This window comes from Haliotis rubra, unplaced genomic scaffold, assembly GCF_003918875.1.
Source record: "Haliotis rubra isolate DU_JTF1 unplaced genomic scaffold, ASM391887v1 Scf1509, whole genome shotgun sequence".
In the NCBI taxonomy this organism is placed as follows: Eukaryota; Metazoa; Mollusca; class Gastropoda; order Lepetellida; family Haliotidae; genus Haliotis; species Haliotis rubra.
Window position 1 is genome coordinate 1 of NW_025765458.1, and position 13,850 is coordinate 13,850.

Genomic DNA, 13,850 nt, shown 5'->3' on the forward strand with positions numbered 1-13,850 from the left:
ACATGTGAGTTTATATTGACATCATTGTTATATATGTAAGCTCATATTGGCATCATTGTTAAGCACATAAGTTCATATTGGCATCATTGTTAAAAACATAAGTTCATATTGGCATCATTGCTATACACGTAAAATCATATTGGCATCATTGTTACACACGTAAGTCCATATTGACTTGACTGTTACACACGTATGTTCAAATTGGCATCATTGTTATACAAGTAAGTTCATATTGGTATCATTGTTAAACACGTAAGTTCATATTGGCATCATTGTTAAACACGTAAGTTACACACGTAAGTTCATATTGACATGACTGTTACACACGTATGTTCAAATTGGCATCATTGTTATACAAGTAAGTTCATATTGGTATCATTGTTAAACACGTAAGTTCATATTGGTATCATTGTTAAACACGTAAGTTCATATTGGCATCATTGTTAAACACGTAATTTCATATTGGCATCATTGTTACACACGTAAGTTCATATTGACTTGACTGTTACACACGTATGTTCAAATTGGCATCATTGTTATACAAGAAAGTTCATATTGGTATCATTGTTGAACACGTAAGTTCATATTGGTATAGTTGTTAAACACGTAAGTTCATATTGGCATCATTGTTAAACACGTAAGTTCATATTGGCATCATTGTTACGCACGTAAGTTCATACTGACATGACTGTTACACGCGTATGTTCAAATTAGCATCATTGTTAAACACGTAAGTTACACACGTAAGTTCATATTGACATGACTGTTACACACGTATGTTCAAATTGGCATCATTGTTATACAAGTAAGTTCATATTGGTATCATTGTTAAACACGTAAGTTCATATTGGCATCATTGTTAAACACGTAAGTTCATATTGGTATCATTGTTAAACACGTAAGTTCATATTGGCGTCATTGTTAAACACGTAAGTTCATATTGGCATCATTGTTAAACACGTAAGTTACACACGTAAGTTCATATTGACATGACTGTTACACACGTATGTTCAAATTGGCATCATTGTTATACAAGTAAGTTCATATTGACATGACTGTTACACACGTATGTTCAAATTGACATCATTTTTATACAAGTAAGTTCAAATTGGCATCATTGTTACACACGTAAGTTCAAATTGGCATCATTGTTACACACGTAAGTCCATATTGACTTGACTGTTACACACGTATGTTCAAATTGGCATCATTGTTATACAAGAAAGTTCATATTGGTATCATTGTTAAACACGTAAGTTCATATTGGTATAGTTGTTAAACACGTAAGTTCATATTGGCATCATTGTTAAACACGTAAGTTCATATTGGCATCATTGTTACGCACGTAAGTTCATACTGACATGACTGTTACACGCGTATGTTCATATTGGCATCATTGTTAAACACGTAAGTTACACACGTAAGTTCATATTGACATGACTGTTACACACGTATGTTCAAATTGGCATCATTGTTATACAAGTAAGTTCATATTGGTATCATTGTTAAACACGTAAGTTCATATTGGCATCATTGTTAAACACGTAAGTTCATATTGGCATCATTGTTAAACACGTATGTTCATATTGGCATCATTGCTAAACACGTAAGTTCATATTGACATGACTGTTACACACGTATGTTCAAATTGGCATCATTGTTATACAAGTAAGTTCATATTGGCATCATTGTTACACACGTAAGTTCATATTGGCATCATTGTTAAACACGTATGTTCATATTGGCATCATTGTTATACACTTAATTTCATAATGGCATCATTGTTATACACTTAATTTCATATTGACATCACTGTTACACACGTGTGTTCCTATTGCCATTACAGTTACACACATGTACGTTAACATTAGCATCATTGTTACACATGTGGGTTTATATTGACAACATTGTTACACACGTAAGCTCATAATGCCATTACAGTTACACATGTAAAAGTTCACATAAGCATCATTGTTATACACATGTTTAAACCATTATTACACAAGGGAGTTCATAATAGAATTATTGTTACATATGTGAGTTCATATTGGCATCATTCTTGCACACATGTGACTTCATACTGACATCATTTTTACACCTGTTAGTACGTTTTGGTACATTTTCTTGTTTTGTTCGTTATGCAACCTCGAACACAGCGATTTCCCCGATTTCTGTGAACAATCGAGTTTGGACCAGACAATCTTGTGCTTGTAATCATGAGTATCGAGTGATGCAATTGGGATACGATGACATGCATCATTCAAATCAGAGTGCATGATCACCACCCCATCAAGTTATGTGTCTTATGACACGCAAGGGTTGCTGCAGACCAGTTCTAAGGCTGGCCGTAATGTATTATTGTTTCCCATCTCACACTCGCCCTGAAACAAGTGATAGTTCCATGAAACATGTTATACAATGAGTAAAAACATATTTTATAGGATGCCCATTTTTTCTCCCGTCCACTCTTTTGATGGTATATGTTGGAGATGAAAATCTACTAAAAATGCAGACGTCCTGAGCTGAATCTTCACGGGTCGATCTGTACAATTAGTAAACATATGTGTCCATATTGGCACAATTATTTCAGATGTGACTTCATATTACCAGAGCTTCTTACATATACATCTTGCATGTAATATATCGGATGCTAGTTTAGTGAGTGAATTTCTGATCTCAGTACTCATTAAGACCACATTTTCCACAAAGAATTGAGACGCTGGTTTAACTTTTAACAAATACGTAATGAAAAAATATTGTGCTCAGTGTTTTTGTTTTGATACAGGACAATGTCAACGTGATCGTCGTGAACTGGCGAGAAGGTGCCAAGCCTCCTGTGTACTTTCAGAGCGTCGCCAACACCAGAGTTGTGGGTACTCTTTTGGCCAAGCTTATAAAGAGGCTGCAAACAGTGACGGGGGCCTCGTTTCAGAGCTTTCATCTGATTGGACACAGCCTAGGAGCGCACGTTGCTGGTTATGCTGGGATGACGATTGATAAAATTGGTAGAATCACAGGTACGTGATTGTGTAAACATTTCTTTCTATCAGTTTTAAAATCAAAACGAACATTTCTTTCGGTAAACGGTTTCTTTTTCTCGGCAGGAATGGATCCAGCAGGTCCTAATTTCAACGACTACGGAAACCAGGTTATCTTGGATGCAAGTGATGCCAGCTTTGTAGACATCATACACACCAATGCTAAACCTCTGCGCAACTTTGGTAAGCTGAAAATATACTTAATAATATTCAATGACAGTGTAATAAGATCAAAAGTTACTTGTACTAATTTGCTCACACTTTCGAGAAGATTGTAAAGAGTTCTGACACGTATATTTTCTGTTCATATGAAAAGAAATCTGGAGATAGAAATATCCAAAACTAACCGGAGAAACGGGTTTCAATTTAAAGTGATTTAATGCGAGAGAAATTATTTTGTTCCTCCAGGGCTTGAAGAGTTCCAGTCAGGTCGAAGACTGTGAGTTGTATACATGGCCCAAAATGAGAGTATCTGGCTTGTGATTTTGGCCATATAGAACTGTGGTTCTGGGTATGAGGGACAAAGGAGTATCTGATCACAGATCTGTGATAGTGCTTCAGGGTATGGGATACAAAGGACTATCTGTGATCTGTGATTGTGTTTCAGGGTATGGGATACAAAGGACTATCTGTGATCTGTGATTGTGTTGCAGGGTATGGGATACGGAGGACTATCTGTGATTGTGTTTTGGGGAATGGGATACAGAGGACTATCTGAGATCTGTGATTGTGTTTCAGGGTATGGGATACAGAGGACTATCTGAGATCTGTGATTGTGTTTCTGGGTATGGGATACAGAGGACTATCTGTGATCTGTGATTGTGTTTCACGGTATGGGATACAGAGTATTATCTGAGATCTGTGATTGTGTTTCACGGTATGGGATACAGAGGACTATCTGTGATTGTGTTTCAGGGTATGGGATACAAAGGACTATCTGTGATCTGTGATTGTGTTGCAGGGTATGGGATACGGAGGACTATCTGTGATTGTGTTTTGGGGAATGGGATACAGAGGACTATCTGAGATCTGTGATTGTGTTTCAGGGTATGGGATACAGAGGACTATCTGAGATCTGTGATTGTGTTTCTGGGTATGGGATACAGAGGACTATCTGTGATCTGTGATTGTGTTTCACGGTATGGGATACAGAGTATTATCTGAGATCTGTGATTGTGTTTCACGGTATGGGATACAGAGGACTATCTGTGATTGTGTTTCAGGGTATGGGATACAGAGGGCAATCTGTGATCTGTGATTGTGTTTCAGGGTATGGGATACAGAGGACTATTTGGGATCTCTGATTGCGTTTCAGAGTATGGGATACGGAGGACTATCTGAGATTTGTGATTGTGTTTCAGGGTATGGGATACGGAGGACTATCGGTCACGTGGACTTTTTCCCTAATGGCGGTGTTAATCAACCCGGGTGCCCGGACACCACCAGGGGCATCCTGCTCCTCCTCAACGGCAACACTGCAGGTAGGCGGTTTAGGGCACGCAGTCACTATCCACTTTCAGATAAACTAGACAGGGTTACGTTCTTTCTATTACACTTCTACTACTGCTAGCACTACTCCTTTTTTCTGCTATTAGGCGGTGCCCAGTGGTTAAAGCGTTCGCTCGTGACGCTCGACCTGGGTACAATGTGGGAAGCCGATTCCTGGTGTCCCCCGCCGTGATATTGCTAGAATATTGCTAAAAGCGGCGACACCATACTCACTCACTCACATTTGTTTGCTTTGGAACAAAACATATTTTGTGGTCAATATAAGTAAGTGCATTTACATGTAATAGCTCTTTCATTTTTCTACTACTACTCCTTAATAATAATTAGTCCATTTATACTGCGCTAAATCCTCACCGACGGCATACTCATAACGCAGACTTTAGAATTCAGGAGTCACTTGTAAAAACATAGAGAAAGGATATCACTTTAGGTTTGTTTTAAAACATGTGACGGTTGGGCCTGTTCTAAGGTGAGCTGGTAACTCATTCAAGTTCATGGCGGCCGCCACTTGAAATGAGCGAAAACCATAGGTTTTCAACTTCCATTTGAATGTTAAGTAAGGTTTTGTCAATGGAGCGAAGCAGTCTGCATGGAAGATATGATTAGAACAATTCATTGAGATAGACTGGAGCAGTTCCTAGTACTGGTAGACAAGGGTTCACACTGTTACGTTCACTCTAGCTCTTATGGGCAACCAGTGTAACTGTTTTAGAATAGGGATCATGCTACTACTACTACTACTACTACTACTACTACTACTACTACTACTACTACTACTACTACTACTACTCCTGCTGCTCGGCAATAATGGGTACAACAAGGACTGGTCGGCTCGGAGTCAGTATAATGTGTCTGAGTGGGGTATTCATGCTTCACTGCAGCAAGGTATCTCAGTGGGCTCAGTACTCCTGCTGCTGCTACTGCTACTACTACTACTACTACTACTACTACTACTACTACTACTACTCCTGCTGCTGCTACTGCTACTACTACTATCAAACTCTGTTTGTGTGTGTTTAGAGGCAGTGACGACATTGGCTTGTAGTCATGAACGAGGATTTGTTTATTTCATCGCATCTATAAACGGGACTAGTTTTGAGGCGTACCCTTGCGCCAGTAGGTCAGCCTATGAGCGAGGTCTCTGCACAACGTGTGACAGCGGATGTGCATACATGGGTTACCATGCCGACGTAACCAACCCCAGGGGCACATTCTACCTGTCAACAGGATCCGACTGGATACAATATGTAAGTGTCGTGAGGTATGGAAACAGCTTACGGATAACATAATTTACCTTTTCGGAGCAGGATCAGACTCTTTGGGTATGCAGACTTGGTTCATTGGTTCGAACCCAAGCCTGGTTTTCAGCCTGTATAAACAGTATTGTATATACTACGGAGGTATCAATGCTCTTCTTCAAAGCGTTTTCTAAAATGTACAAAGCGAAAGGCCACTTTCCGTAATCATCAGAGATTTCTACAAAAGAAACAGACTCGACTGTGCACGCCCCCCTTTGTCATAAGCATATGTTTATTGATCAGAATCCATAAGTGCTGGGTACCGTTTCACAAACCGATCGTAGTGCTACGACTGCCGAAAGTCAATGTTAAAGTTATGATCACCTCAAAGCTACGATCCCTTTGTGGAACGACGCCCTGGTTGCGAAAGGTGAGAGTTTTCTCCCCTGCCATTGGTACCTATCACAAACACATGCAAAGGCAAGCATCATGACAAACAGTGGTTTTCCTGATTAAGGCCATACGTATGTCAACACCATAAGGTTTATCGCGCATTTTTATGTGTTTTCAATCTGCCATATGTCCTGACTATTCATTTTCATAATATTCTTATCCCGGCACACTTATCGAAACCTGGTCATCTGGATCATTCTTCATCTACAAGTTTTAATACTTGTTTCCAAGCAAAGTGATTCGATCCACATCGTACATTATTTTGTTTGTTAATAATTAATTACAAAGTGATCTATTTCTTAAAATTGTATAAACTAATTAGTGGAAACCATTTTGTATCTTTTTATTCATTTTGTTATTTTTTTCCTCGACCTACTGCTACCTTGCTCATTGTGGTTGGAGATAAGAACCACATAAAAATACAACTGGTTTAACGATAACGTTTACAATGACGATATATTGCTTGAATCTTAGTTTTCTCTCATATTGGGATGTCTTTTCTCTCTTATATTTGGATGTCTCATATTGGGGTCTCGACATAGTTACCTCCCTTACATGCCTCGTCTCACTTACAGATACGAGGTGCTATCAAAACGTTTTGAACCTAAAATACTTCTGAAAGGTGCATAATCAAAATAACTGTGTGATACTGAAGAATGGTTTATATCATTCACATAAACGTAATACTGACATGTACATGTCGCTAGTTTCCGGTCACGTGACATCTAATCAATTGCTCTCTATTAAAACGGCAGAAATGAAAAAGCTTAAGTACAGAGCAGTCCTCAAGGGCCACCCGGCGAAGCAACGTTGAAGAGCAATTGAGACCCCATGGGACTCAGTATTCTTGCACATATCAGAAATATTTTAGCCGTAAAACGTTTTGATAGACTCTCGTATGTCCTTGTCCTCCATCACCAGTCCTTCATTGAATCTTCTTGTTGCAGCCTCAAAACACCTCAATGGGCGTCCTTGCAGCCATCGTTTGAACTCCCCGATACTCTTTCATTAATTACTGTATATTTAGAATTTCTAGAATAAAGTTAATATTTTCCAGAAATGGCAGTTTGGAGTTTAGTTTTTGACGTGATAGACCTAAAAGTACAGCATAAGAACGCCCGGAGCAAATCTTTTGGAGAAAATACAGTTGCTTGAAGATATTAAATGATGCTTTCTCAGAAAATACATATACGAATTTGTTTTTGAGCATTTATGATAATTGTGTCATACATTAAATGGATTGGACTTGTTATTATCCATGTTCTGTAGCTACCGATGTGAAAAGTTAAACATTAACTCACTCACATTATGTTTGTAAGGTTGCAAAATATACACACATAAAGTAATTGCTGGATATTTTAAATTATTCCATTCACGGATTTGTTAAATATAGCATGGGCTGTAGAATATGTTATGTTTGGGATTGGTCATGGGCTGGCGAGACCTGTTATTTTTATTTCTTTTTGTATTCTGAAGGTGAGTTTTTTATTCCGTTGAATGTGAACCTAACTGCTCACCACAAGAATGCAAATATAAGATCTATACTGAAACACAAATAAACACACACCACAGGGGTTAGCGTAACGCTCACAACGTTCAGTTATCACCAAAGGTGCAGGGAGGCTGAAACTTTATTCGTTACTGGAGACAACTTGTCGCCACATTTGACGCAAATGTTGTTATGACCACTGCAGACATTGGCGATGTCGTTGAGTCGGTACGCTCGAGATGAAGCAAACCAGGAATGGGTACAGCTGTCTATATCTGCAGCTGTCTGTGTTGCCCACTGCTGTCCGTCACCCAGAGGTGCCACCTTGATGTTATAAGTGGATCCTAAATATCTGCAGCTGTCTGTGTTGCCCACTGCTGTCCGTCACCCAGAGGTGCCACCTGGATGTAATGACGTGGATCCTGAATATCTGCAGCTGTCTGTGTTGCCCATTGCTGTCCGTCACCCAGAGGTGCCACCTTGATGTAATAACGTGGATCCTGAATATCTGCAGCTGTCTGTGTTGCCCACTGCTGTCCGTCACCCAGAGGTGCCACCTGGATGTAATGACGTGGATCCTGAATATCTGCAGCTGTCTGTGTTGCCCATTGCTGTCCGTCACCCAGAGGTGCCACCTGGATGTAATGACGTGGATCCTGAATATCTGCAGCTGTCTGTGTTGCCCACTGCTGCCCGTCACCCAGAGGTGCCACCTGGATGTAATAACGTGGATCCTGAATATCTGCAGCTGTCTGTGTTGCCCATTGCTGTCCGTCACCCAGAGGTGCCACCTGGATGTAATGACGTGGATCCTGAATATCTGCAGCTGTCTGTGTTGCCCATTGCTGTCCGTCACTCAGAGGTCGTGCGTGGAGAAGTGACCATTGCTGTTCTAGAAGCTCCTAGACCACGTCTGATCCTTAAAGGCATCTAAATGTCGCCACCCCACACCACTGTTCACATCAGAAACAATATAATACAATATATTGCAATGCAATAACGTAAACCAGAAATATAAAGTGGCTTACGAAACAAGAAATGAAGAGCATGTGATTTAAAAACTTTATTTGTATGCGGTCACCGTGTTGTCCTTCATGTCACTGAGCTGAACTGGATCTAGTGTCCTATGGAGGCAGCTCAGTGGATCGGATGGCCAGAATGACCCAGCGGTCATAATATCAATCATTCGATTGTTTTGTCCATATTCTTTTCATTACACTGCAGGATTCTTTTCTGAGGGCAGCGTTAACCATGAAATAAAACAAACATTATGCTAACCATGAAATAAAACAAACATTATGCTGTGGATTATGAAACTCTGGATTGGTTCCGAAGGTGTGACAAGCTTGTGAGGACAGTGGACCGAAAGTACCAATTCAAAGATCTATTGGAAAGTTGTTATTTGAAGTGACACGGTTTAATTGGATGGAAAATATAGGGTGGCTAGTTCCTACACAATATAATTCATAGCACACCCTGCACACAGATACAAGGGACATAACCCCTCCTAGCTAAACGTGTTTGTATGGGCGGAAACGAAGCTTCATGGGCCAAGCTCGCCTCCAACCCAACAGCCACTGACTAAGATACGAGCCACAGAAAAGATGCAGGATATTGGTGGAAGGGACATAACTCGACCAGCACTATTCGGAAGGAGTGACAGCTGTACGGTGACCGAGATGGGACATTTGTTTATCGACTTTAATTACGATCGAGATAAAGCGATAACACGAGACAAAAAAACAATAGTACCAGCTTTGATGGCTCTCCCGCCGTCTCGTGGGGTCGCATGTGACATGTGTCCATTCGATGAAAAGCGTGTAGGTAAATCAAACAGTGATTAAATATTGAAGTAAACCTTCCTAACGAACACATTGTATCCATGCGTAACCACTTGGCACACACACCCACACACGCACGCGCGTATGCACACGCACGCGCGCACACACACACAAACACACACGCAGGATGACCGACAACGCAAACGAAACAGTGGCTGGTAATACCAACAGTTATTTGTAGATGTATAAACTATGTCGGTGTGTAGTTGAGTATTTCTTCGAAATCAGTCTCTACGGTTTCAGTTTTAAGATTCAAGTTAGAATGGAATAAAAACATTATAATTTTTTAAAAGTTATTATGAACCTAGACCTAGTTCAAGTGCTCTCATTACGATGTCTGTGTTGTTTTGACAAGAAAGTCATAATCAAAACACTTTTCAAAATATACTGTAATACACAGTCCCTGAATTAAGTTAGTGTGGGGTTTTCCAGGTAAATGTTCCGTCTTACTGGGATTCGTTAATGGGAGATATTCGTGTCATACAAATTGCACATTTTCAGATAACCAGCGATTTAGTTAGCGTGTAGCGGTTCCACGCTCTCACGCTCTCACGCTCTCTCGCAATTTCCGACAACAGGCTGGCACAAAAATGACGCTAGATGCATTTCCTATTAATAATCGACATTATGTCAGCGTTTCTGAGAAATGCACGGCAAGAGATGGCCGCCATCCATCGTATTTATCCGCTACGAATACGCAACTAGTGTTTAGACAGCAACCTGTACTAGACAGCATCTAGTGCTAGCCAGCAACACATACAAAACAGCAACTAATGTCAAACAGCAACCTGCATTAGACAGCAACCTGTATTAGACAGCATCTAGTGCTAGCCAGCAACACATACTAAACAGTAACCCCAATGCTAACAGCAACCTGTACTAGACAGCAACCAATGCTAGAGAGCAATCTGTAGTAGACAGCAAATATTGCTAGCCAACAATACATACTGGGTAGCAACCAATGCTAGACAGCTACTAGTAATAGCCAGCAACAATTGCTGGAATGAAACATACCTAGACATACACCAATTTTTGACAGCCATGAATACTCGGCAGCAGCCATTGCTGTAAGAAGCCGACTAATGATGGACAGCAACCAATGGTTGACAGCAACCATTGCCGGACAGCAACTAATGTGGAACAGCAACTATTGCTCTACAGCAGCCAGTGCAACATAGCAACCAATGTTCAACAGCAACTATTGCTGTACAGCAGCCAGTGCAACATAGCAACTAATGTTCAACAGCAACTATTGCTGTACAGCAGCCAGTGCACCATAGCGACCAATGTTCAACAGCAACTATTGCTGTACAGGAGCCAGTGCAACATAGCAACCAATGTTCAACAGCAACTATGGCTGTACAGCAGCCAGTGCACCATAGCAGCCAATGTTCAACAGCAACTATTGCTCTACAGCAGCCAGTGCACCATAGCGACCAATGTTCAACAGCAACTATTGCTGCAGCAGCCAGTGCAACATAGCAACCAATGTTCAACAGCAACTATTACAGCAGCCAGTGCACCATAGCAGCCAATGTTCAACAGCAACAATTGCTGTACAGCAGCCAGTGCAAGATGGCAACCAATGTTCAACAGCAACTATTGGTGTACAGCAGCCAGTGCACCATAGCAACCAATGTTCAACAGCAACTATTGCTGTACAGCAGCCAGTTCAAGATGGCAAGTAATGTTCAACAGCAACAATTGCTGTACAGCAGCCAGTGCAAGACAGCAAGTAATGTTCAACAGCAACTATTGCTGTACAGGAGCCAGTGCAAGATAGCAACCAATGTTCAACAGCAACTATGGCTGTACAGCAGCCAGTGCAACATAGCAGCCAATGTTCAACAGCAACTATTGCTCTACAGCAGCCAGTGCACCATAGCGACCAATGTTCAACAGCAACTATTGCTGTACAGCAGCCAGTGCAACATAGCAACCAATGTTCAACAGCAACTATTACAGCAGCCAGTGCACCATAGCAGCCAATGTTCAACAGCAACAATTGCTGTACAGCAGCCAGTGCAAGATAGCAACCAATGTTCAACAGCAACTATTACAGCAGCCAGTGCACCATAGCGACCAATGTTCAACAGCAACTATTGCTGTACAGCAGCCAGTGCAACATAGCAACCAATGTTCAACAGCAACTATTACAGCAGCCAGTGCACCATAGCAGCCAATGTTCAACAGCAACAATTGCTGTACAGCAGCCAGTGCAAGACAGCAAGTAATGTTCAACAGCAACTATTGCTGTACAGCAGCCAGTGCAAGATGGCAAGTAACGTTCAACAGCAACAATTGCAGTACAGCAGCCAGTGCATGACAGCAAGTAATGTTCAACAGCAACTATTGCTGTACAGCAGCCAGTGCAAGATAGCAAGTAATGTTCAACAGTAACTATTGCTGAACAGCAGCCAGTGCAAGATGGCAACCAATGTTGAAAAGCAAATATTGATGTACAGCAGCCAGTGCAACATAGCGACAAATAATCCACAGCAACTATTGCTCTACAGCAGCCAGTGCAACATAGCGACCAATGTTCAACAGCAACTATTGCTGAACAGCAGCCAGTGGAAGATAGCAACCAATGTTCAACAGCAACTATTGCTGTACAGCAGCCAGTGCACCATAGCGACGAATGTTCAACAGCAACTATTGCTGTACAGCAGCCAGTGCAACATAGCGACCAATGTTCAACGGCAATTATTGCTGTACAGCAGCCAGTGCACCATAGCAACCAATATTCAACAGCAACTATTGCTGTACAGCAGCCAGTGCAAGACAGCAAGTAATGTTCAACATCAACTATTGCTGTACAGCAGCCAGTGCAAGATGGCAAGTAATGTTCAACAGCAACTATTGCTGTACAGCAGCCAGTGCAAGACAGCAAGTAATGTTCAACAGCAACTATTGCTGTACAGCAGCTAGTGCACCATGGCAACCAATGTTCAACAGCAACTATTGCTGCACAGCAGCCAGTGTACCATAGCGAGCAATGTTCAACAGCAACTATTGCTGTACAGCAGCCAGTGCAAGACAGCAAGTAATGTTCAACAGCAACTATTGCTGTACAGCAGCCAGTGCAAGATGGCAAGTAACGTTCAACAGCGACAATTGCAGTACAGCAACCAGTGCATGACAGCAAGTAATGTTCAACAGCAACTATTGCTGTACAGCAGCCAGTGCAAGATAGCAAGTAATGTTCAACAGTAACTATTGCTGAACAGCAGCCAGTGCAAGATGGCAACCAATGTTGAAAAGCAAATATTGATGTACAGCAGCCAGTGCAACATAGCGACAAATAATCCACAGCAACTATTGCTCTACAGCAGCCAGTGCAACATAGCGACCAATGTTCAACAGCAACTATTGCTGAACAGCAGCCAGTAGAAGATAGCAACCAATGTTCAACAGCAACTATTGCTGTACAGCAGCCAGTGCACCATAGCGACGAATGTTCAACAGCAACTATTGCTGTACAGCAGCCAGTGCAACATAGCGACCAATGTTCAACGGCAATTATTGCTGTACAGCAGCCAGTGCACCATAGCAACCAATATTCAACAGCAACTATTGCTCTACAGCAGCCAGTGCAACATAGCAAGTAATGTTCAACAGCAACTATTGCTGTACAGCAGCCAGTGCACCATAGCAACCAATGTTCAACAGCAACTATTTCTGTACAGCAGCCAGTGCACCATAGCGACCAATGTTCAACAGCAACTATTGCTGCACAGCAGCCAGTGCAAGATAGCAAGTAATGTTCAACAGCAACTATTGCTGTACAGGAGCCAGTGCAACATAGCAACCAATGTTCATCAGGAACAATTGCTGTACAGCAGCCAGTGCAACATAGCAACCAATTTTCAACAGTATCTATTGCTATACAGCAGCCAGTGCACCATAGCGACCAATGTTCAACAGCAACTATTGCTGTACAGCAGCCAGTGCAACATAGCAACCAATGTTCAACAGCAACTATTGCTGTTCAGCAGCCTGTGCAACATAGCAACCAATGTTCAAGAGCAACTATTGCTGAACAGCAGCCAGTGCAACATAGCAACCAATGTTCAACAGCAACTATGGCTGTACAGCAGCCAGTGCAACATAGCAACCAATGTTCAACAACAACTATTGCTGTACAGCAGCCAGTGCAACATAGCAACCAATGTTCAACAGCAACTATTGCTGTACAGCAGCAAGTGCACCATGGCAACCAATGTTCAACAGCAACTATTGCTGTACAGCAGCCAGTGCAACATAGCGACCAATGTTCAAC

At 41.5% G+C, this 13,850-nt stretch overlaps 1 protein-coding gene across 1 annotated transcript; it reads left to right on the forward strand.

The window, feature by feature from the left end:
- Positions 1-2,785: 2,785 nt before the first annotated feature.
- Positions 2,786-7,298, forward strand: LOC124270321 (pancreatic lipase-related protein 2-like; the record flags this gene model as incomplete). Its single annotated transcript, XM_046705366.1, has 5 exons — positions 2,786-3,017; positions 3,105-3,221; positions 4,400-4,519; positions 5,568-5,794; positions 7,186-7,298. Coding segments are annotated over 5 exons (738 nt in total), but the record flags the coding sequence as incomplete, so codon positions are not given.
- Positions 7,299-13,850: the final 6,552 nt, after the last annotated feature.